The following is a 26,645-nucleotide window of genomic DNA, read 5'->3' as shown; positions in this document are numbered from 1 at the left end:
AACTCATCATTGCTCAAATATTTTTTTCACCTTTGGGTAACCCTAGCTCCCATGCTTCTTAAGCCACATAGTAAGCATCCATATTAAACCCTACTATGACATTGCAGGTGTAATCGTTTCAGGACCTTTAGCTGAATCTTAAACTTGAAAATGTTTTATTATATACAGTACCAGTCAAAAGTTTAGACACACCTTCTCATTCAATGGTTTTTGTTTATTTAAATTATTTTCAACATAGATTAATACTGAAGACATCAAAACTATAAAAGAACACATATAGAATTATGTTGTAAACTAAAAAGTGTTAAACAAATCAAAATGTGTTTTATATTTTAGATTCCTCAAAGTAGCCCCCTTTTGCTTGGATGACAGCTTTGCACACTCTTTGCATTCTCTCAATCAGCTTCAAGAGGTAGTCTCCTGGAATGGTTTTGAATTAACAGGTGTGCCTTGTCAAGAGTCAAGCTGGCCACACATCTAAAGATTTTCTGTCCAACCATCCAACTAGTTGATTGGTTGGAATGGAAATCTGGTAAGGTATGAAAGCAAATGACAATCAGCAATTTGCTCCCAAACACCGGAAAATGGACAAAAACTGTTGTTTGAACAAATTGTTTAGATCAAACATTTAACAAACTTGTCTGACGACAATTTTCATCTGTTTTCTGGCATTTAGGAGCAAAGTGCTGATCATCAGTTACTCCCATACGTCATCCAGATTTTCATTCCAACCAATCAACTAGTTGGCTGGTTGGACAGATAATCTTTAGGTGTGTGGCCAGCTTCCGTCTGTGGAATTACTTGCCTTCTTAATGTGTTTGAGACCATCAGTTGTGTTGTTCATATGTGTTCTTTCATAGTTTTGATGTCTTCAGTATTAATCTACTATGTTGAAAATAATTTAAATAAACAAAAACCATTAAATGAGAAGGTGTGTCCTAACTTTTGACTGGTACTGTATGTACCAAGCAGGGTATTTATTTGCCAACCGTAATACTCACCTACAATATCATTCCTCATTTCCTCACTGATCGGTATAGGCTTAGCAGCATCCGGAGAGATGTATTTGGTGAAAGTATTAACAGCATCTTGCTCTATACCTGGAAGAAAAGATAAACAGTTAATAGAGAGCAGCACGCATTACATGCGTCTGTTATTCTTACATTAATAATGAGTACACCGGGAGACCGTTAGGTGGTTGCCAAAATAAAGGAGCTGGAAGTTGAAAGTTCAGGAACAGCTGGAGCACAGAAAGAACTATAAAGGAAAGAACGCAGAAGAGGAGGCTGGAGATAGTGTAAGTTATGTAGTGCTCATCAGCAGGATATCACAGCTGGCAGCTGAACGCTAATATATAAAACAACCCATTTCTTTTTAAGCCCTAAATCAATATTTGGCATTTTTATTTGATGTAAATTAAGGTTTCCAAAATTATACATAGACTGTATAAACAGCTGGAATAATAGCAAGAAAAAAGGTTGTCCGAATGTAAGTACCTCACCTGATTATAGAGCAACACTTTATAATAAGCAATTAATTGAAACATCCAGCAAAATACTCAAACACATACACATTACAAGAGGTACTGCAGGTAGTGAATTACAGGGTTTGTAATGTTTTATGTGTATAGACAGCACACTAGGGGGTACATTTACTAAGATGTGAGTTCTATTAAGAAGTGATGTTGCCCATAGCAACCAATCAATCAGATTCCAGGTATTATCTTCTAGAAGGTGCTAGAGAAATAAGAAGTAGAATCCGATTGGTTGCGATGGGCAACATCACTTCTTAAATAGAACTCCCATCTTAGTAAATTTACCTCTAGGTATCAGTAATCCTACTCATGATAGATACACTGTAAGGTCCACAGACAATGTACTCTTATGAAATGTGATCTACTAATCATATAATGTTCTGGAAACACACAGAACATACAAGGCACAGCAGAAGTGTGGAGAATTTTCTTTGTATTAGTGCTATGATACTTCTACTAGTGTTAATACTTAAAATATTACTTCCAGGTGGATGGGCTTATAAAGACAACTTTAAAAACTATCCCAAAAAAAAAACAACTGTATAATATAATATACTCACAAATACAGGACCAAAAGGTTTTGTAGAACAGCTTGGTAGGGAGACCAATTTAAAGGCAGTGATTAAACTCTCACCATCAGATGTCATTAACACCATCTCCTTCCTCTAGGCAGTATTGCCCTTCTAGTGTATGGTAATGTCAGGGATGTATGGTGTCCATGTGGCTGGAGAGAAAAGTGTATGCGCACGGCACACCAGTTTTTATTGAGTTTAATAAGAACAAACTGCATATAAAAAAAAAAATCATAGAATCATTTTAACAAAATTTGTTTTGAATTGTTTTATCCGCAGCTATTTCTTTTGGACGCCTGGCGGAGCAGTTCAATTGTTGCTCCATTCAGACCCAAATAGCCACCACACATCTCTGCTCTCAGCCACCGGTCGTGGCGAGCAGAAATGTGTGAAGGTCAGCTGTTTGGGCCCAAAGCAGGACTTTAGACGGGGAAAGCTGCTAAAACACGTATTTTTGGGTGCTGGTGCTCGAATGGAGCAACAAAAAAACATTTGAAACGCTTCCAAAGTGCCCATCTATTGCAGATATAAATCGCTAACCACGGTCCTGGCATTCTTTCTACAATGGAACTCAAGTATTGTTGTATGGGAAGTTCTTCCCATCACAGGTGCAGATGGATCCCACAAATGTGTTGCACTTGTAGGCTGCTTTCTTTGTCTCCTTCAGTCCAGTTCATCCCAAACCAGCTTGATGAAGTTTAAGTCTGAAGACTGTGCTGAACATTCCGAAATGAGTGTACCATCTTGTTCTTTCCTCAAAGGTAATTCTGACATAGCCTGAAGGTATGTTTTGGATCATTACCTTGCTGTTGGATGAACTGTTGACCAATTAGGTATACAACAGAGTATTAACCTGGTACTGCAAATCTGTAGTAACTATTTTGGGTCTAGGTGCCAGTACCTCTGCGCAAGCCAGAATCCAGCAAATGAGCCACAGATCATACTTCCTCCTCCATGTTTGATAATTGGTGTCACATGCAGAAAAACCATCCTTTCGCCTACTCAACAGCGTACAATGAACTCTGTGTAATGAATCAAAGATTTAACATTTTGGTTCATCAATCTATAAGACCTTTTTCCAGTCTTCAGTAGTTCACTGGTACTTCATGACCAAAGCAAGCTTCTTGTTTATTTCTGCAGCTATAGGTTCTTAACTCATTACTTCTGCCCTGAAAAATCATGTTTCTGTAACTCTGAAATCTACAATACTTTTTAGTTTTTGCTAACCTAAACTTTTTTTTTGAACCTTTACAGTTTACCGCTTTTACCTTTGTGCCATTTTGAGGGGGCGTGGCCTGGCAAGCAAGCTGAGCGGACACGCATAGCTGGAGCTCCTGGCTCGCCAGTGCTGAATATTGGGCTTCTGCCCTCACTTTCACGCTCTCCAGGCTCCCCAAAGCACACTGGGTCACCTACTGTCTGTGAGGCACCCGAGGTAGTCTGTCCGCGGATCGCCTGGGGAGACTCTGCAGGTTGCAGCCCTCTCCTCCCACTGCAGCGCCGGACTATAGTTGGAGCCAGCCGGTCGCATTGCCCCTGCTGCATGACAGACCTTCAGGCTCGGCTTCTCCAGTGCTCACCCTACCACCAATCGAGCATCCGGCGGGTGATTGACCCCGCTAGCATATCGGCTCTCAGACACTTGGACCCAACAGTGACTGCTGATCCTCCGCCCACTCTCATATTCTTTGGTGGGAGTCCCAGCTTCTCTCTCCTGGTGTGGGGACCCTCTCTGGCCGGAACTTGCCCTTAGCACATGGAGACAGAACTGTCCCCAGCATTTCTGGCAGACATCCTGGCCACTGTCTCCCTGGTTTATTGTGATACCCTCCTTGCAGCTTCAGCAGGGGCAAGTCCTTTGAAGTGGAGGTGGGTTATCAGCTTGCCCTCTCCCTTTCTATAATATATGCATTATATATATATATAGTCACGCCACCATACCCCTCTTTCAGCTGGAGCCCCCTCAGAGTTGGGGGTCAATAACTGTCTCTCTCCACCATCCACAACCTCATGCTTGATTAGCACACATATACTGCTAAATGTCTACCTGATACTCAGGCAATCAGTACCCTGGGTGTATTATCTCCTTTATATATTTTAGCAACCATTCTGTATATATCATCCAGTTTGTCCATCTACTTTAGTTCCCTTTTTGCTGTAAGACATTTCAACGCACCCCTAAGAGTACTTCTTCCCCGTGACACTGACCTGCGCCTCATCTTCCATGCAGAAGTCCACTGCCAAAACATCTAAACAAGGGGGTGGTTATATATCTCAACATTTCACCAGTGGTACAAAATCAAGTCAACTCAAGCACCCATCACCCCCCCACCCCACCCCCTTTAGCAACCATGTATAGAGCTGGTTCCTTCTCCAAAAGAAGATATTCTGGACCGACGCTCCTTAATCACGGATTTTAAGGACTCTCTTGAAACAAAGCTGGACAGAGCAGTGGCCTCAATCAAATCTGATATATCCACTCTAGCAGCTAGAACCACCAAATTGGAATCCCGTCAAGATCACCTGGAAATCGCTAAATGATACTGGCAGGGACTTGGACCACATCATCACCAAACTTTCGAACCTTCGCACCAAAAACGAGGACCTAGAAAATAGGAAGCGCACTCTGGAACCTACATAGACTATTTTCGTTGCTACTTACAGACCTCGGTACTCGACAGTTTCGTCTGGAGCAGGCACACCATGCTCTACGACCTAAACCTAGGGATAATGATCCACCCAGAGACACGGTAATGCGATTCCTTTGCGACAAGGAACTTGTTCTCGCCCCCACTAAAGGCAAACCACATAATTTTTTTGATGGCGCTAAACTGCAATTCTACCAGAACTTTGCTCCTCTAACAATCGCTGAATGGAGGGACCTGACCAAGGCACTTTGTGATCGGGGTATCGGGTACCGCTGCAGTTTCCCCTTTAAACTCATTGTGGACCTCAATGGTAAAACTGTCCTCATTCAAGATATCCATGAATGCAGGGATCTACTGAACTATTTGGAGGAATCTGGTCCTCCTTCTGGAGGGGGGGGGGGGGGGGTCAGCACACCGTGAGTGGCCTACTCTCCTTTCCCGGTTTTCCATTTTTATATACCTCTTGCTCACAGCTTAAATCCACACACTGCCGATTATTATGGCTCTATAGTTCTTGTACTCTCCAAGTTATGCTAGCATATTCTACAGCCATGGCCAAAAGTTTTGAGAATGGAGTATTGGTTTTCACAATGTTTGCTGCTTCAGTGTTTTTAGACCTTTTTGTCAGATGTTACTATGGTATACTGAAGTAAAATTACAAGCATTTCATAAGTGTCAAAGGCTTTTATTGACAATTACATTAAGTTTATGCAGAGAGTCAATATTTGCAGTGTTGACCCTTCTTTTTCAAGACCTCTGGAATTCGCCCTGGCATGCCTTCAATCAAATTCTGGGCCACAAACTGACTGATGGCCGCCCATTCTTGCCTAATCAATGCTTGGAGTTTGTACTTCATATTTTTCTCTATGTTGATTATGTATCGTTAGGTAAGTTGGGATATATTTTCAGTGCTCTTTAGCTAACCATATTTGTATTGTACCTCTTTTTACATATTATGTGCCATATTTTGTACCTTTGTGCCGTTTCAAGGTTATTCACGGGATTTGAATTGCTTAAATTTCAATAAAAACTGAAAAAATGGGGATGTTCTAAAACACTTGACTAGTAGCATATAGTGGCAAGTAAAAAAGTTGTTAGACAAGTATATTTACTGCAAATGACAGTTGCAGGTTGCCATAATGGCTGCGTACAAAACCAGCTCAGAATCCAGTCTCCCGTCAGAAGAAGCAACGTACCAAAAGAGATCACCTCTACCAGGACACCATAGGACAAAAGTCTAACTGGGAGGTTATGCATGCAGCTCAGAGGACATGAAATGCTGCTGTTATTCCATAATAGTGCACCATTAAATAATCATTATTGCAGTAGGACCAATAAAGGGCGCAAATGTTTCAGAAACACCTGTTTACCCTTTTTTGATTGATCAAACATAAAAAGACAGATGGTTTTATAATCAACAAACAACTCAAAATAATAAACAGTCCATAAATGTGAAACTGGCTATCATCCCTAATTGGCAAATCAATGAAAAAAAGAATGAAGGTTAAATTTAACAGCTTACTAACAATAGATACAACAAACACACAACACTGTGCTCAGAACCACAATGTAACAATCATGAATACTCTCATAGTAGCAGCGGCATGTAGTTATAATCCCGACGTGCGGCATCCCGTCTGAAGATATCCTCTTGTCGGTATTCCGGCGCCGGTCTTCAAGCCGGGTAGTGGCATTCCGGCGCCGGAATACCAACAAGAGGTGACATCCCGACGGCCGAAATCCCGTCAAGAGGTGACATCCCGACGGCCGGAATCCCGACAGCCAGGATGCCGAACGTGAGTACAGCGGGTTGGTTAGGACTTAGCTGCGGGGGGGTTAGGCTTCACAGGGGGGCTTAGGGTTAGGCTAGGGGAGGTTAGGGTTAGGTACCCCTGGGGGTGGGATAGGAATAGCTAGTAAGGGCGGAGAGTTCGGTTTAGGCACCAAGAGGGGAGGGTTAGGTTTAAGCACTAATGGGAAAAGATAGGGCTAGGATAGGGCGGGGGGAGGGTTAGTGTTAGGATGTACAAACAGAGGGTTAGGGGGAAGGTAAGTATACTTACCCGACCCTTGTCGGGATTATGAGCATCGGGATGCCACTGTCGATATATTGACAGCAGCTATCCTGACTGCCATGATTTCATACCAATTCCGTAGCAGAATATATGTCACACAACTCTAACCCACTGATTCAAAGGAAGAATTTCAAACAAACCTACATTTAACCTGAATAGCTTCCAAGCAGAGCTTAGCCATACAGAATATCCCCTCTTTATAATATCATCCTCTTTCAGGAAAAATAAGAGTTATGGTATAACATAACTTTGATAACTCTTTCTTCAAGGTCCATAGGGTCCACAGGAATTACCTTGGGGTATGTGGTTGGAGTGATCCAGGCACCAAACAGTTACAAGCTTTAGCTCCCAGGATGCACTGGGTCCTCTTCCATATATACCCTTCCCCTGGCTACAGGCACTCAGTTTATTGGCAAGAGAAGGCAAGAGGAGAAGGAAGGACAATTGTACCACAGAAACAATCTCTCTAAGAAGAAGAGGGAATCATTGAAATACAAAACACAAAAGAAAGAAAAATATTACCCAATAACACCAGGTGCATTAGGGTGGGTGCCCTGTGGACCCTATGAACCTTGAAGAAATAGAGTTAACAAAAGGTATGTTATACCATAACTCTTATTTTCTTCTTCAGGGTCCATATTGTCGACAAGAATTACTTTGGGGATGTCCCAAAGCAGTTCCCTTAAGGGTGGGGATGCTCCTGTTTAGTAGAAAGGAGAATCTGACGCCCAAAGGAAGCATCCTGAGAGGCAAATGTATCAAATGCGTAACATTTGATAAAAGTGTGGACAGAAGACCACTTGGCTGCCTTGCACCATTGTTCAGCAGAGGCACCACGAGGAATAACCCACGATGATCCCACGGATCCAGTAGAATGTGCTGTCACTGTGTTTCAGCTTGTGTGTAAGCTTGAGAAATTGTCATACTAAGCCAGAGTCTGTTTGCTAGCTGGCCAGCCTCGCTTATGACAGCCATACAACATAAAAAGAGAATCCGATTATCTAATGGAGTTGATGCGATCCATGTATAGGTAGGGCACGTACAACATCCAGAGACACTTCACCTACATAGAGGCCTGAAGGCTGGAAAAACAATTTCTTCATTTACATGAAAGCGGGATATTACCTTAGGAAGGTAACCCACACCCTGGTATGAAGAACAGCTCTATCCTGATGAAAAATCAAAAAGGGAGAGCGACAAAAAAGGGCTGCCAAATCAGAGACCTTTCGGGTAGAGGCGATACCAAGAAGAAAAATCTGTCTCTGATGTCAACCACTTAAGGTCTACTGATATCAGGGGTTTAAATGGGGGAGCCTGTAGAGCCCTGAGAACCAAAGACAAACCCCACAGAGCTACCGGAGGGACAAAGGGAGGCTGAACCCTCAGAACACCCTGAAAAAATGTCCTAAATTCAGGCAGCGGAGCGATCCTTCGCTGAAACCAAAATGAGTGTGCAGATGCCTGAAGTCTCAGTGTGGCCAGGCGGAGACCCTGGTCTAACCCAGTCTGAAGAAAAGCAAGCACTCGAGAGACCCTATAAACTTCAGGATCATAATTTCTATGCTTACACCATTGAAGTGTCAAATTCTGTAATAGATGCGGGAAGACGAAGGTTTCCCTGCCCTAAGCATCGTCTGAATTACAGAATTAGTAAAACCCTTGGCTCTTAAAATGGAAGATTCAAGAGCCACGTCGTCAAAGATAGACGAGGAAGGTCCGGATTCAGGCAGGAACCCTGTTTTAACAAGTCCAACCTTAGAGGAAGAGGCCATGGAGTGTCTATGGAGAGACTCTGAAGGTCGGTGAACCAATGGCATCTGGGCCAAGCAGGGGCTATCAGTATTACTGTTCCGACACTCCAGCGTGAATTCCCAATGACCCTTGGGAGGAGGGAGAATGGAGAAAAGAGATACGCTAGCTTGAAGTTCCACTTCACTGCTAGAGCATCCACAAAATCGGCTGAGGGATCCCTGGTTCTGGACCCGTACCTGGGGACCCTGTGGTTGTGGCCTGAGGCCATGAGGTCTACCTCTGGTAGTCCCCATCTGTCCACTAGGCTCTGAAATCCATCTGTATAAAGAGCCCACCCCCCGATGTGTATATCCTTCCGGCTTAGGAAGTCCGCTTCCCAGTTGAGGACTCCCTTTTATGAATACTGCGGAGATTGCTGGAAGATGGCATCCTGCCCAGACCAGAATGTTTGTCACTTCTGCCATGGCAGCCCGACTTCGCGTGCCAACCTGATGGTTGAGGTAAGTTACTGCGTTGGCATTGTCGGACTGTACTTGGACAGGCCTGCACTTCAGTATATCCTGTGCCAGAGCAAGTGCTCTGAATACTGCATGCAGTTCCAGGATGTTTATGGACAGGAGACCCTCCTTGGTCATCCATCTTCCTTGAAATGTGTGCCGACCTGTCACTGCACCCCATCCGCAGAGGCTTGCATCGGTAGTGAGGAGCACCCAATCTGGAATCCAGAAGGGGCAACCCATATTCAGACGAAACATCTGCAACCACCATGAGAGGGACAGCCGAATCTCTGGAGAAAGACAGTTCGTTTGTGACCTCATTAACTGGTACACTCCGTTCCACCGGGAGAGGATCAACTGTTGCAGTGGTCGGGAGTGGAACTGAGCATATTCTACCATGTCGAAGGTGGACACCATGGACACCAGAACCTGCATCGCTGACTGAATGCGAAAAATCCGCAATTGAAGGGCCACACAGTCTTCTGGCAGAAATATCCTTTGTTCCAGAGAATCCAGGCGTGCACCTAAATGCACCATCTGTTGCACTGGAAAAAGCGATGACTTTTTCCAATTTATGCTCCAGCTGTGTCTGTGTAGATAGGAAATTGTCAGTCTGAGATGATGATGCAATACCTGTGTAGATTGTGTCAATATCAGGAGATTGTCCAAGAATGGCAGTATCCAGACTCCCTAGCGCCTGAGATAGGCCGTTATTACTGCCATTACATTGGTAAAACACCTGCAGGGCTGTTGACAAACCAAAAAGGCAGAGCCTGAAATTGGAAAGGTTTCTGCAGAACCGCAAACACCTTTGGTGGGAAGGTGTAATTGGCAGATGCGGGTGGTAAGACTGCGCATAGACGAGGGGACCTGCCTTACCTGTCCCCCCTTAAATCCCGGCTGCAGTCTGGGGTCCGAGGGGCCCTGCTAGCTAGGTCCCCCCGGAGCCCCGTCGAGAGTACCTAGCCGAGGGCTGGAGTCGCAGCACCGCAGAGGGGTGATGGAGCAGCAATGCAGAAATCCAGAGGACTGTCTAGCGCTGCTTGCTCTGCATGCATAGTGTAGGAGGAAGGAGAAGACTAGCTGCTCACACACAAGGAGGGATCTGAAAAGAGCTCTCTACCCGGTTCCGCCCTCACAAATGTGGCTGCTGTCGTCATTTGAAGATGGTTTTGCTATTGTACAAGCTGAGGGTTAGAGAGATTATATACATACATACATACACACACATATATATATATACATACACACACACACATACATACACATATATATATATATATATATATATATATATAGCGTTCCCACTATGCTGTTTTAGCGGGGCGCAGCGCCCTGCCCTCATTGCCTGCGGGTGCCGTCTTCACCCACGGGTCGCAGTGTCCCGCGGGTGGGGAAATATGCGCCCGGCATCTATTTTCCCTGTCGGCAGCGCTTGAGGGCTGCCCGGCGTGTCCGTAAGTGCCGGGCACGCTCCCAAGAGTGACGAAAAGAGGACGCGTCTTATAGACATGCCCCCTTTTCGGGGGCACGCACGGCTGCCGCCGGAGCTAAGTAAACATATATATACACACATTATATAATATATATATATATATATATATATAATTATATATACACACACACACATATATATATGACAAAAAGGTGAGAGCACAGCGCATTATAGTGTAATAATCAAATTATTATGTGGAATATGGTAATAGTAATATAATATGCGTACCACATAGGTTAGAATACAGTGCATATAACCAAATGCTCCTCCCTTTCTGTGGCAAATTTCTCCCCTCTTTTAAGTGGTTCTGATGCATCAGTACCCCATGTTGTGGCTGTTAGTAGAGGGTGCCATTGCGAGACTTTTAGAACTATACATGCAGGCACCAATAGGTATATATAGCTGATAAGTGAGATGTTATTCCAATGTTCAGTGGACATATAAACAACATTATTACAATGCTGTGAATTATAAAGTTGAATTTGTGTAAACATATAACTATCTTACTAAAGTTTAAAAACTTTTTAAACAGTATCTTGTGTGTCACTTTCCTGGAGGAGCAGTGGAGGGAAGTAGTACAGGATTATTCTTGTAAAATGTATATTCATTGTGTGAACCAATGTTACAGTACAAACTTATGATTCAACACTTAAATTAGGGTTTTTCCAAGTAGGCACATACTATACTTGGGTGGAGGCACTGATCTAAAAGGAGGTACACCACTTAGCGGGAGGTAAAGGGTGTTCCACTCTCATGCATAATTGCTTACTGTGATGTAAGATCCGTCTTACATAATTAAGGTCATTTAGTAATCATTCCATCACTCCATCTATTGGGAGTTTTCTGTCTCCCTGGTCAGTAACCTGAACACTGAAATTTTTTCAAGGTACTTAGTTGCCTGGATTCTCTCTTCTGTATCTCGTGTTTACCTCTCAGTGTCTCTCTCACCCCGTGTTTCCATCAGTCATTTAGCAGTGGCACAGTCGTTTTGGATACAGATGACTATTGAGAAAGATCATTACTTAATGTTGTATAAAACATTCTGATGGATTAGAGAAGCAGGTTATAGTTTTTTAAATCACATTTCTGTATCTGTAGGCTCCTCACAGTCAGTATAAAACAAAGCTTCAAACACACGGGGTGAGATGCCTCAAGTATCGCATTTTGGTTTAGTAACGTACATTTTATCCAATAACAGCTCTGCCGATAAGTGCTGTCCTTTGCGGTGTGGGAACTTCTGAGTTTATGACCCAGAAGTCCCCCAGGAGTACAACCGCGCATGCCTGAGCCGCACTGGACCCTGGGAGGGATCCTATCTGATCCCTCTCAGGTAAAACTCCAATAAGATAGTCTTCTATTAGGCTACACCACCTCCGGAAAGCACTTGGTGCATACGGTAATTGTGGTCAAGCCTCCGAAAACTGAATTTTTGGAGGTCTGGCCATATTTTTCAGCATAGTGCACCCCGCCCATGAAGTCAAACATCTCTAACAACTGCTTGATGTCTCCTCATTCTGATAATTATCTTAAGAAATACTTGAGACATAACTGAACAGTGGAAGCTGGAGTCTCACTATGAAACAGGCTCAGGCTCTTATATAACCTTAGGGGTGATATTTGTGTTCTAGACATGTTTAATTTTTTTTTTTTATTTACCCAGCAGACATGTGTAATGCTATTCACGGAGATCCGCAGCAGAGATATCACACTGACATATGGAAAAAAAAAGGGGTTCTGGACTATAGACAGACAGTAAAAAGGTCAACAATGTCTAGATAGACACCAGATGTTAGACAGACAGGTCGACTGGGACAAAAGGTTGACAGGGACAAAAGGTCGACATGCAAGACGGTCAACATGCAAGAAGGTCGACTCAAAAACATCTTTTTTTTTTTTTTTTTAGGGCTAGGCACTTACCGGAGGATCAGGGTTAGATACTAGAAGGGACGGTTAGGGTCAGACACCTACCCTGACGATAAACAAACCATGTGTCGACCATTTTCATGTAGACCTTTGGACCCTGTCGACCTTCTCATATGTCAACCTTTAGTGTGTCAACCTTTTGCCCCTGTCGACCTTTTGACTGTCTAACATCTGGTGTCTTTCTAGACACTGTCGACCTTTTTTACTGTCTATCTGTTAATCCACACCCGGAAAAAAGCAGGACATCAGTGCAATATGTGTCAGTTCTTGCGATCAGATCGGACTCTGGACTCTTAAACCACTCAGGAGCACATGGAATGTAAAATCTCTTGAACTTTAAAATTGAATTATAGGATTTATACAGAACATTACATGTTTATGTGCTTGTATTATCAGCAATAAAATATATACAACACAGGATATTGTCTGTGGACTAGATACTGTTGAGTGATGTCGCTAGCATGAATACTATCATCACACAATAACCTCATCAGCATTCTAGGGCATGTTGCAGTAACCTTCATACTGGTGATAGGTAGCAAGTGATGGTCTGCTGACAATATACAGCAGCTGCCTGGAGTAACTGGACATAATGTTGGACAGAGGCAATGTAAATATATATCTGTAATCAGCTACTGCCTCATAATTACAAGTAAACATTTTATATAGATAGAAAAAACAACAGTGACACGTGGATGCTATAACGATCCCAGAAGTATTTCCAGTGGACCTTTTAATCAGGAATCCTCTTTTTATTTTTCTTTGCTTTTTATATCTTCATTTTACAGTATTTGTGGAAGGAGAAAATTAATGAATGGACTTTCTTCCACAGCAGTGTTACTTCAAATTGCAAGGTGCAATAAATTGCTGTATTTTTTCATTTTATCAAGAAAAACACATTTATACCTTTATCAGACAGAGGACAGTTTACATCAAGCATCGCATTTTGCATGCGATGCATCCCGCCACTTTTAATAATGCCGATTTGAATGAAGATTTGTGAGTAAACTCGCAAAGGACAGCTCTCCCATGCTGCCCACCGGGTTCAAGCTGCGGAAAGCTGTGCGATCTGCCTCTGGAAGAGAACAGACAAGGCCAAAACCTGGACCTTCAAAGACGAGAGCTGGAGGCCCAAATGCAGAACTTTCTGCAGAAAGGAAAGGATACGGTGAAAGACTGAAAGACCGGGGGTTAAAACCCCTTGTTGTACACCTAAAAAAGTAGGTACGCCAAACGCGGTGGTAGATACGCTCCGAATGCGGCTTCCTAGCCTGAGGCATGGTCCAAATAACCCTCCAGGAAAAACCTTTTGCCCTTAGGACAGATGTCTCAAGAGCCACCCCGTCAAAGCGAGGTGGGTCAGATCCGGATGGAAACACAGATCTTGAGACAAAAATTCCGGCCGCAGAGGAAGATGTAGAGGTGCGTCCACGGAGAGGCCCAACAGAACTGCGTACCGCACACGCTGAGGCCAATCTGCTGCCACCAGGATCAACGTGCCGCCCTCCAGCTTGAACTTGCAGAGATCCTAAGGAATCATTGAGATTGGAGGGAAAATGTAAATCAGAGGGAAGTTCCACGGAACCGCCAGGGCATCTACCAGGAGAGCTTCTGGATCCCTCTTGTGGGAGCAGTATCTCGACAGCTGATGATTGTTACGAGACGTCATCATGTCTATATCCAGCTGGCCCAAATGGCCGACTAATAGTTGGAATACATCTGGATGCAGCGCCCACTCGCTTGCATGAACGTCCCAACAGCTTAGGAAGTTCGCTTCACAATTTTGAACTCCCAAGATGAAGACGAACGGTGCTGGAAGATGATGCTCCATCCATCTGAGAATGCGACTTCCTGCATGGCTCCTTGACTGAGTGCCGTCCTGGTGATTTATGTAAGCCATCGCAGTTGCGTTGTCCAACTGTACCTTTACCGAACTTCCATGAAGAAGGTTCTGTGTCTGACACAGTATGTTGATGGAAAGCTGGCTCTCCTGAAAGGTTAGGTTACAGGCGACCACCCTCCCCCAAAGGCTTGTTTCGGTGGTGTGTAGGACCCAGTCCTGGATCCAAAAGAGGTGGCCCTTGTCCAGATGTGAGCGCTGGAGCCACCACAGTAGGGAGAGACGTACCTACTGAGGAAGAATGAGAGTCTGTGCCTTGAGGTCCATTGTTTTAGAATAACCCTTTGAAGAGGCCCGGAGTGAAACTGACCACACTCCACCACGCGGTTTTACATCTTGAATCTGGTACGCAGGGCTTATGGGCCCCTCCCTCCTTTTAAAGAAATTATCATACCATGCCTAATAGGCATCTGTTTGGCTTAATTTAGCCTTTTTTAGGATTGATTTATATGTTTGTGTGTTTGATGAATAAATTCACTTGTTGTTTTCAATATCACACTATTGTGCCCATAATCTGCATGTACGAGTATATGGACACCCGACGCTGGCTGAGAAAGGCGCGTATTCTGGCATGTAAGGTCAAGATCTTGTCCAGAGGGAGGAAAACTCTCGAGTTCTCGAATCCAATAAGGCTCCCAGATGTAGAATCTCTTGGGACGGAGCTAGCATGGATTTTCGCCAACTGATTATCCATCCGTGTGACTGTAGAAGCTCCACAGCTGAATTCTATCCTGGAGAACTGTCGGAGACTGGGCCAAAAGAAACAAGTGGTCCAGGTAAGGTAAGATTTTGACGCCCCAGGGGCGAAGCTGTGCTGCCATTAATGCCATGACCTTCGTGAACACACAAGGGGCTGTGGACAGACGAAAGGGTAACGCCTTACTGATAATGGCTGGTTTGTACTGCAAACCTGAGGAATTGTAGGGATATGCAAATAGGCATCCTAGATATCCAACAATGCCATAAAGTCCGCAGGGACTCCATGAGGAATTTGGAAATACGTATAAATTTGTTCAGGTGTTTTAAATTGAGGATGGGTCAAAAAGAGCCGTCCAGCTTCTATACCAGCAACAGATTGGCATAAAAGCACAACCCTCTCTGGGACAGAATAACGACCCCTGAGGCCATGAGACAGCGAATAGGAAGGCCAGAGGAAAAGGATCGGGAAGGCAGACGCTGTCAAAACGTGAAAGCGTAGCCCTGAGGCACGTCTCGGATCCAAGAATCTGTCGTGGTTTGCATCCATACTGCCGAAAAGCAAAGAAGCCGGCCTCCCACTCAGAGGACCCCAGGGAGGAGGTCCGCACCGTCATGCGGCAGGCTTGTCAGCCGGACGTCTAGTGGACCAGAGTTGCTTACCTTTGGAGCTTTTCGGGAACAAACCCTGGCTCCTGGGAAATGGCTGACCTCTGGCTTTGCCCTGCGGACAAAGGAACGAGAAGTTGTAGTCCTAGGGCTGGGAGTGGCAACTGATGGTAAGAAAGCAGTCTTAGACGCTGCTAGCATGGTTACTATCTTGTCCAACTCCTGATCAAAAATAACATTGTCCGAATAGGGAAGGGCTTCCAAGGCCTTCTTGGATTCCTTGTTGGCCTTCCAGAGTTCTGGCTGCTTTTGCAGAAGCTGAAAATCCTTATGGCCACTTCAGAGAGATAAGAAGCTGCCTCTCTAACATGCCCAACCAAGGATACCAGGTCACCTCTGTGCGTGCCTGATGTGAGCCCATCCTCCAAAGTGTCTGCCCATGGGCCAACTGCTTTAGCCACCCAAGCCGATGCAAGGGGTGGACAAGCCAGAGCACCCGCATTGACAAATTGACTAAGAAATTTTCTAGCTTCCTATCCATAGGATCTTTAAGCGATGCAGTATTAAGAATAGGATGGAGGATGATCAATTAGACGAGTAATATGGGCATCACAGACGAAGGAGAGTGTTAAAGGTAGCAATACATTTGGAGACTTGAAAGCGCCTACTAAAGGTGAGTCCACGCCACCGCTAGGAGGTCTTCTAGCTGAGAAGAAGATGGAAATACAGTTTTCTTCTGTCTTTTAAATACAGGTGTTTTGGATCTGGGAGAGTCTTCCACTAGTAGAATGGACTTTTATGCTCTGATAAGAGCCTCTACATCTACTGGGGACATCGCCTCCTCTGGGACATAAGAAGGTTCAACTGGCTCGTCAGAGGTAACAGAGGCACTGGCCTCGCCATCTGAAGACACATCGGAGTCTATGTAAAGGAGTAGCGCTTTCGCGTGCAGCAGGCCTGTGTCTAGGAGCCCTATCCTTATCTAGCATCTGCTGAAAGGAAATGGACATCTGAGCTAAACCCTGACCTGACTGTGCAAAGGTCTGCATCCAGGTTGGCTCCGCCATGGGAAGCTGCGGCACAGCGACAGGGGGCACTGGAACCGCCACCCTGTATACAAACTGCGACATTACCTGTGTTAACCTGGACGCCCAAGCGGTTCTGGATTGGATTCAATGGGCAAAGTCGCCTGTTGCAGGTTCATAAAGCAATTGACACAAAGGCAATCGTGCTCTGGATCCAGAAGAGAAATGACAGTAACACATTTCTTACATGTGCACAATACTGTAGTGCCTACATCCTTGGTAGTTTTATTTCTGGACATCCTGAGAGTGGCAGAAATCTCCAAACATCAATAAAATATATGTGTTTATGCTTAAAAGGTTTTTTTAAACAGTGTCAGTATATATTATAGTAAATATACTGGGAGTTGTACTCACCCTACAAGGGATGTTCCCCAGGTGACCAGTAGCCACAGCAGGTACAGAGACAAACACCACTACTTACAAACACACAAACTAGTCAATGCAGAAATGTGGGCTAAAGACAAACAGCCAATAATAGCAGGAAGGAGCAATGTGAATAGCGCAGCTATTGGGAGCAGGCTATGAGAGGAGACCGTAGCCCAGCTTCTCTCTCCAATGCTGAGACAGGCTATGAGGTAAAATGGCTGCTCTGCGTTTAGGAGGAGAGAAGGAAGGATCTGTCTGGAGGTTGCTGAAGAACTCCCACCTCCCCTACTGGCTGAACCCAAGGGAACATGGCCAACGCTACTAATAAGCAGCAATCTGCTCCATATCACATTCCTGGTAGTTTAGTGGGAAGAGCAGGAGACGGGAGCCCCCACTACCAGTACTACCGGAGGGAGCAGACACGCGGCTCCCTGAATGCAGGGAGCCGCCATACGTTCCCCACTGAGCGCCGGCTGTGGCTTGCGGCTCTGTACGCACTGGAGTCCACGTCTGAAGTCACTGATCCAGTCGCCAGTGCTGCCGTCACCGGCGTCGGAGTGGCAGTGGGAATCTCAGCAGTTTGATGCATCAGCTGAGTGTGCTGGAAGCACCAGAGCAGAGATAGACACCCCAGGCAGGAAAGAGGAACTGCACTGGTTTTAACAAGTGCAGGGTGCTAGAATGAAGACAACATACATACATAATCTATTTATATATATCTACGAGGTATGTCTATTAAATAACAAGACTGATTAAATAACTCATCTTTATTTATTGGTATTACAAATTTAATGTTTGTCCTCTTCAATATACTCCCCATTTGCACTAATACATCGCTGTAGTCTTGTTTTCCACTGGCTGTAGGCATGGAGCAAATCAATTTCTGTTAGTTGTTTCAACATATCTGCAGTTTTCTTCTTTACAGCATCAACTGAATCAAAATGTGTCCCTTTAAGCACTGATTTAACTATTGGGAAAATTTAAAAGTCGCAAGGTGCTAAATCGGGCGAATATGGAGGATGTTGAAGTGTAGTAATGTGATTGTCGGTCAAAAGCTGCTTCACAGAAAGTGCTTTGTGATCAGGCGCATTGTCCTAGTGATGAATGAAACCATTTTTCCACAGTTGCGGCCGTTTCTTTCTGACTCTTTCTCTCAGCTGTTCCAAAACTTCCTTATAATAATGCTGGTTAACATCTGGAACCCATTCTTGCAAAATTACACCCTTGATATCGAAAAATTTGACTAAAAATGTCAAATTGACACGTTGTTCAACTTTAAACTTAGCATTTTTTCGGCACTCTACAGAAAACACAACCAAATTAAATGGCGACTCACAATCAACTGAACATCATAGAGTGTTGCTGCTTGTCATGCAGGTTGATACAAGTTCAAGGTTACTACGTATGCAGTTAGAACCGGTTCTGACTGCTTTGTTTACTAGGTGGAATCACAGTCTCGTTATTTTATAGACATACCTCGTATATATATATATACACGCACAGACACATCTCGTACACTAAATAAACACACAATCACCACAACCCATACATACACCCGACACACTATATATACACTCAACACCCTGTGTTATACATCCCACACCCTGTATATACATCCCACACACCCCATACATACACCCCACACCCTTCAAATCACAGACTATGCTAAGTAAAAAGTTATACAGCCAACTATGATAAACGGTTAAGGTGCATACACACAAAACGATTTTTTGAACAATTATCGATAACTATATACTTTATCGTTCAATCTTTGAAAAAAATCGTTCACTTTCTGAGTTAAAACGATGAACGATTATCGCTCATGTGCGTTCGTGTTTGTAGTTCAGTCAGACTGACCAACTCAACGATTTTCAGTAAGGGAATATCGAAAAATCGTTGGTAGTTCAAAAAAATCGTTCATTACATTTAGCAAATGAACGACTTTAGTAAACGATTTTCGTTCATTTTTCCCTTGAAAAAATGAACGAATATAGTTTACTAAAATTGTTCATTTACTAAATCATTGTGTGTGTGTATGCAGCTTTAGGCTTCAGACTCCTTTAGAATATGATGCCTAGTATACTCAGAAGACAAAAATAGCTCATTAATAAAGTAGTATATATGATTATAAATATGGACTGGCTTCAGTGCACAGCATGATCATCATCAAGGGTGTCCATAATTACTGCCTGACGAAGAAAATAGATAACCCAATACACTGTAATCATTAGCTTGTTATATGGATCCATTCCTTGTACATTTTCGGATTTTAATGTACAGATGTGTCCTCAATCGTCTTTGCTGCAGCCGCACCAAACAGCCCGTCAGTGCACCTGGTCCCATGAGAGACTGCTAGCGCCAGGCTTCTTTTTTTGCCGAAAATGCATCTAGGTTGTGATGAGAGTAGGACACAACAGGAGACTGTGCTGATTAATTTGATATATGTGTTCGACTGAGTCTCTGAATCAGCATGTGAAGAGCACAATGCAGCAGCCGCAGCTTTTTTCCACACCAAGTTCCATTTACAGACTCAGTCGCACACAGATATAAGTGTCACATTAATCAGCACAGACTGCTGGGTCATCCTAGTCGCCTCACATTGTGACTGAAGACACATTTTAGGCAAAAAATTTAGACAAACGCAAGCAGTGTTGTACCGGGACAAGGCAGCTCACCCTCACCAGGAATATTGCACTAGTGTATAGAGGCTACATGAGCAAGGACACATCTGTATAGTGACCCTAAGAAATACCCTAGTGCAGTGGTTCCCAAACATTTTTCAACCATGGCACCCCTGGGCCAAAAGTTTTTATTTAGAAATTCAGCAACGATTAAATAAGAAAATTGTGCTTATAGGTTATCCTTAGGTTCAGTTATGAGGTGGTTGATAGGGTTACGCTTCTTTTTGTCCACATTTTTTTATTGGCAGCTATTAGCACTGGTTTTGCCTATCACACTGACTAAAAATCATTTTATTTGGTACTGGACCACCAAACCAAGGCACCCCTGCAAGTGCCCTAAGGCACCCAGTTTGGGAACCACTGCCGTACTGCATTCTACTTTGCACACAGTATTTGATCTGTATCACACAAGCGAAAAACAAGTCTTTGTACACTTTGCAAATAGTTAACTTACTTTTCATTAACTTCTGTGACATGTTTTTCAGTCCTTCGTGTGTCAGGCTGTTTCTGTTTGGTGCGGTAAGCATGGAAGACTGCTCATAGGGGGATAAGGTGTCATCGCTGGCCAGTTCCAGTTGAATAGCTGGTGTGCTATTTATCTCCTGTTTAGTCTGTAAATAGTTTGAAGCACTGCTCTGCTTTACTGAGGGATCCAATCTTTTCAACCTGGATGTGTGTTGTGGAACTTTAGAGCAATCTTGGGCTTGCTGATTAACAGATATAGGTGGTGGTGGTGTTACTGACAAGTCAGGCCGCCTTGGAGAAGGTGATACTGGTTCTGCCAAAGAGCTGTGCTTGACTGTGTTTAAACTGTATGCTCTTATTCGGGACCAGGTAGTGGCGTTAAAACTTTTAGCCTCTAGCCAGAACTTAACTAAATGTTCCATTCTGCGGAGCTCCATAAACTGGATAAAATAAGGGAGAGCCACGTTGTCTTGTAGCACTTGCTCCAGAGTCTTGGACAGGCTCGACTTTGCTTCCTGGGATTCATAATTCAAACATGAACGACCTAATGACAGAACCAAAACAGTTTTTTCAAAGATTAATAACATTTATTTAACTAAAATACAATAACAAAATCTACAATTACAATACAATTTTATTACAACTTACATTGTTCGGTCACATCTCCTTACTCATTTGTTTCTATTGGCCTCATTACAAGATTTTAAACAACCTATTCCTTCAATTGTATTATTATTGAATCATATCATGGCTTACAAACTGCAGCCAATTTAAATAAAGTTGTTTTCTCCCTATGGCATGCAGTGAGGGGGGTTCCTGAATCTATATACGATGTCGCATTGAGGCTAGATGTAGGAGTACACATATGTAGGTTACATGAGGATAGTGGGTAGGAGTACACATCTGTAGGTTACATGAGGCTAGATGTAGGAGTACACATCTGTAGGTTACATTAGGATAGCGGGTAGGAGTACACATCTGTGTGTCGTATTGAGGCTAGATGTAGGAGTACACATCTGTAGGTTACATGAGGATAGCGGGTAGGAGTACACATCTGTGTGTCGTATTGAGGCTAGATGTAGGAGTACACATCTGTAGGTTACATGAGGATAGCGGGTAGGAGTACACATCTGTTGGTTACATGAGGATAGCGGGTAGGAGTACACATCTGTAGGTTACATGAGGATAGCGGGTAGGAGTACACATCTGTAGGTTACATGAGGATAGCGGGTAGGAGTACACATCTGTAGGTTACATGAGGATAGCGGGCCAAGTAGACATTTCCAGACCAAAGCAAAAACAGAGGTGGGAAAGATGAGTTATGCAGCTTTCCTACACTGTTATTTATGGAGAAAATTGGGTTAGCTAACATAATGTAACAAATTCCTAGAGGGGCTGTTTACTTTACTGGTGTGCATCTCCCCATCCTTCTATTTTTACATATTTACGTCACTCTCCTGCTCTTTTATGTATTTATATAATCATGCAAATAAATGTATTTTTAAAGGCTACTGGATATAAATTTATGTGTGGTATAATATTGTATCTAGAAAATGCTGTGTCATATATGATGGCAACAACAATTAACTCTATTTCTTCGAAAGTCCATAGGATCCATAAGGATACCATGGGGTGTGTGGTTGGAGTGATCCAGGCACCAAACAGTTAAGCTTTAGCTCCCAGGATGCCTTGGTCCGCCTCCACATATACCCCGCCCCCAGCCACAGGCAGACAGTTGTGTAAATAAGCCCAAGGCACCAGCAGGAAAGAAGAAAAGTTAGAACATTACTCTCAAGAAACACTCTCCCAGAAAATGAAGGATTAAGTTATCAAGAGAGAAAAATACCCAATGAGGCCAGGTGCGTCAGGGTGGGCACCCTGTGGATCCTATGGACTTTGAAGAAAAAGTTAACAAAAAGGTAAGTCTACCATTCATTTCTTCTTCAGGGTCCTTGGGGATCCACAGGGGTACCATGGGGATGTCCCATAGAAGTTTCCCTAAGGGTGGGGACGCTCCTGAGCAGAAAGAATAATCCGACGCCCAAAAGAAACATCCTGAGCGGGAAAGTTATAAAAAGCCGTAGAACCTGAGAAAGTTGTGGACGGAAGACCATGTGGCTGACTTGCATAGCTGTTCAGCAGAAGCGCCACGTCGAACCGCCCATGGGGGTCCCACAGACAGAGTAGAATGTGCTGTAACCATGTTTGGAACAGGACGATCAGCTTGTGTGTAGGCCTAGGAGATTGTCATGCGGAGCCAACAAGCCAGAGTCTGTTTGTTAGCTGACCAGCCTCGCTTGTGAAAGCCATAGAAGACAAAGAGAGAATATGATTTCCTCAAGGAATTTGTACGATCCACGTAGATCCTTAGAGCACGTACCACATCCAAGGAAGCTTCACCTGCAGATAGATCCGAGGACTGGAAGGCCGGAACCACAATCTCTTGATTCAAATGGAACCGGGATACCACCTTAGGGGAGGTACCCATCCATCAAGAATGGGGAGCGATAGGAGAGCGCTGCCAAATCAGATATCAGATACCCTGCAGGAAGAAGGAGCCTGTAGAGCCCTGAGAACCAAGGACAAATCCCACAGAGCTACCGGAGGGATAAAAGGAGGTTGAAGATGTAGAACCCCCTGAAAGAATGTTCTAACATCAGGCAGGGGAGCAATCCTTCGCTGGAACCAGATTGACAGAGCAGAAACCTAAACTCTAAGGGAGGCCAGGTGGAGACCAAGGTCTAACCCAGCCTGGAGAAAAGCAAACACCCGGGAGATCCTAAAAACTGTAGGGTCTTAGCCTCTGGGGGAGCATCATTGAAAGTAAGAGTGCCAAACTCTGTGATAGAAGCGGGATGAGGCAGGCTTACGTGAGCATTGTCTGGACCACAGAGTGAGAGAAACCCTTGGCTCTTAAAAAGCATGGACTCAAGAGCCACGCCGTTCAAAGACAGACGAAGTAGGTCCGGGTGCCAGCAAGGACCCTGTGCTAGTAGATCCTGCTGTAGAGACAAAGGAAACGGTGTGTCTATGGAGAGACTCCGTAGTCGGCAAACCAATGTCGCCTGGGCCAGGCCGGGGCTATTAATATCACCGTGCCACCTTCATGCTTGAACTTTTGAAGCACCCTCGGCAGGAGGGAGATCGGAGGAATGCGAGATTAAAGTCCCACCTCACTGCCAGAGTGTCCACGAAGGTGGCTGAGGGGTCTCTGGTCCTGGACCCTTACCTGGGGACCTTGTGGTTGTGATGTGAGGTCACAAGGTCTACGTATGGCAGGCCCCATTTGTCCACCAGGAGTTGAAAGACATCCGCATGGAGAGCACATTCTCCAGTGTGTATGTCCTGATGGCTTATGAAGTCTGCTTCCCAGTTGAGGACTCCTGGAATGAACACTGCCGGATTGCTGAGAGATGACTTTCGGCCCAGACTAGAATGTTTGCCACTGCCCACGTGTCTGACTGACTTCACGTGCCTCCCTGATGGTTGAGGTACGGTACTGCAGTTGCATTGTCAAACTGGATCTGGACCAGCCTGCCGTGGAGGAGATCCTGTGTCTGAGTGAGTGTTCTGTACACTGCTCGAATGTTTATGGACAGGCGACTTTCCTGAGTTGTCAGTCCCTGAAAGGAATGACGACCGCAAAGTCTGGCATATGTCGTGAGAAGTTCCCAATCTGGAATCCAGAAGGGGCGACCCTTGGCCAGATGGGACATCTGTAGCCACCATTAGAGGGAAAGCCGAACCTCCAGAGAGAGGATTATACTGTCCGTTCCACCGGGATAGAATCAGTTATTGCAGAGGCCTGGAGTGGAACTGGGCGTATTCCACCATATGGACACCACAGGGCCCAGGACTTGCATTTCTGAGTGAATGGATACCCTCCGATTGTGGAGCAAGCTGCGCACACGCAACTGTGTCAAAATCTTGTCTGCTGGCAGAAAGATCCTCTGTATTTAAGAATCCAGGAGTGCCCCCAGATGTATCATCCGCTGTGTCAGAGATAGGAAGGACTTTTTCGAATTGATGATCCAGCCGTGTGTTTGCAGGCAGTACATGGTCAGCTGGAGACGGCATTGTTATACAACCGGTGAGTGTGCCAAGATTAAGAGGTCGTCTAGGTATGGCAGGATTCAGACTCCCTGGGAGGTGTGCCCCCATTATTTTGGTAAAGACCCGAGAGGCTGTTGACAGACCAAAGGGTAGTGCCCGAAACTGGTAATGTTGCTGCAGAACAGCAAACCGTAGGAACTGCTGGTGGGTTGGAGTAATAGGTACATGCAGGTATGCATCCTGAATGTCCAGAGAAACCTTGAAATCCCCAGGCTCCATTGCCAGGACAATTGATCGTAAAGTTTCCATGCGGAACTTGGGCACTCTGATAAATTTGTTGAGAGGTTTGAGATAAAGAATAGGCCGATGAGACCCATTCGGCTTCTGAATCAAAAATAGAGTGGAATAAAAACCAGTTCCTCTCTGAGCCGAAGCAACCGGTATTATCACACCTGAACGCATCAATGAGTGAATGGCCTCCTGGAGGGCCAGTACCCTGACAGGGTCTGATGGGAGACATGTACAAAAAAGGAGGCCTGCCCCATCATAAAGATTCGTCGTCAGGCTTGGAAGCTGGACGTCTGGACGACCAAGGCTGCTTGACTCGCGGCTTGGTGGTCTTAAGCGAACTAGACTGCCTGGGAAAAGACTGTCCTCTTGCCTTACCCTGGGGGGCGAAAGGACCGATAAGAGGACAGCCTAGGCTTAGGGGCAGTTGCTGATGGCAGAAAGGCAGACTTTGAGGCTGCCACAGTAGCCACAATTTTGTACAATTCTGCGACAAACAGCCTGTCTCCAGAGAAGAGTAAGGATTCAAGTACCTTCTTGGATCCCATTTCTGCCTTCCAGAAACGTAGCCAAAGGACCCGAGTGTGCGACTACCGAGGTCGCAGATGCCTTAGAAGCAAGGTGGCCAGTATCCAACGCAGCTTCTCCCAAATAAGAGGCCGCATCCTGAATATGGGAGATATAGGCCAGTTGTTCCCTGGTAGCTTCTGATGGCAGGCTCTCTTCCAGTGCCCCTGCCCATCCTTCGATAGCCTTAGCCACCCAGGCCGCAGCCATAGCTGGCCTAGTAATAGTGTCAGAAAATGAGTAGACTGACTTGAGACAAGTTTCTAGCTTTCTATCTGTGGCATCCTTAAGGGAGGATGTAGACTGTAAAGGCAGAGTAGAGTTTCTGACTAAGCGTTTCACATGCAAATCAACAGTGGGAGGGACTTCCCATTTAGTACATTCCTTAGTAGGGAGAGGGTAAAAAGACGCTAGTCTTTTTAGACCTGGAACCGCTTGGCAGGAGTACCCCATGAGCTCAGTGAGCTGTATTTATTGAGGGAATTCCGCCTTAATCACCTTCTGATGTTTAAACATCAGGGTTTTAGGCTTAGGGGCCAGTTCATCATCCTCTATATTTAGGATTGATTTAACCACCCTCACTAAAGCAGGAACATCCACTGGTGATTGACGGTGCTCCTCACCAGAGCGTTACTCAGAGAGAAAATCTTGAGCGTCATCTGCCTCCTCAGATGACGCGTCAGAATCTGAAAGCTAGGTGGACTGAGAGGATGATACAGTCCGCCTATGTGCTTTGGTGGCTAAAGGTCTGCCCACTTGTAAGTTTTGCTGAGAGGCGGCAGACGTTTGAGCCATATTCTGATGGGCATAAACATCCATCAAAGGAGAATGCATATGGGGGTACAGACATAGTAGCTTTTAACATCTGTAAGTACCCCATGGTAGGAGGCAGAATGGGAGTTGATAAACGATCCACTAGCTGCGTCATAACCTGGGATAAGGAGGACACCCAGGGTGGTTCATATACCGGGGCTGGTAAGATGGATTGGTGAGCAGATTTATAACAATTAGCACATAGACCCTCCTGCATGAAATCCTGAGAGGGCAAGCCCGCAAAACAGGATTTACATGTAACCAGCACAGGGGCCTCAGCCTCCTGTTTTTCCTTGCCTTTGGAAGACATAGAAATAGCCAATAAGTAGTACACAATAAGTGTCTAGTTAACAATGCAATGCGACACCCTTCACAAATACAAGTAAATGTGAAGTAATAATTAACCCCTACACACCTGGTAGTTAAGGGTTTAAGAAAGAGCAGCAGGGATAGATATAACTAACAGCCAGACAGTTTAAGGGCCTGATTCAGACCTGCTCGCAAGCGGGTCGATGGCTGGGCAGTGAGAAACCACTCGCTCCAGGGCTCGCTACAAGACGGGCCGGCCGTCAATGTTGATCGACAGCTCGCCCCGTTTTGTAGGCGGGTCGGGAGGGAGGCTGCAC

The 26,645-nt window shown here is 44.8% G+C and overlaps 1 protein-coding gene across 1 annotated transcript in view; it reads right to left on the bottom strand.

Annotated features, from left to right (window-relative positions):
• The window catches only part of AKAP10 (A-kinase anchoring protein 10), a 94,333-nt gene that overhangs the window by 40,731 nt on the left and 26,957 nt on the right, over positions 1 to 26,645 (bottom strand). Inside the window, exons 4-5 of the mRNA XM_088453665.1 lie at positions 20,288 to 20,842; positions 1,002 to 1,100 (exon numbers count right to left, since the gene is read on the bottom strand). Coding sequence (XP_088309791.1) covers positions 1,002 to 1,100; positions 20,288 to 20,842 — 654 coding nt within the window. The remainder of the gene's footprint in view (positions 1 to 1,001; positions 1,101 to 20,287; positions 20,843 to 26,645) is intronic.

The sequence above is a fragment of the Taudactylus pleione genome, unplaced genomic scaffold (genome assembly GCF_031769625.1).
Source record: "Taudactylus pleione unplaced genomic scaffold, aTauple2 ptg000585l, whole genome shotgun sequence".
NCBI classification, from domain to species: domain Eukaryota; kingdom Metazoa; phylum Chordata; class Amphibia; order Anura; family Myobatrachidae; genus Taudactylus; species Taudactylus pleione.
Note: the sequence above shows the minus strand (reverse complement) of the source record. Positions and strands in the feature narration are given on the sequence as shown.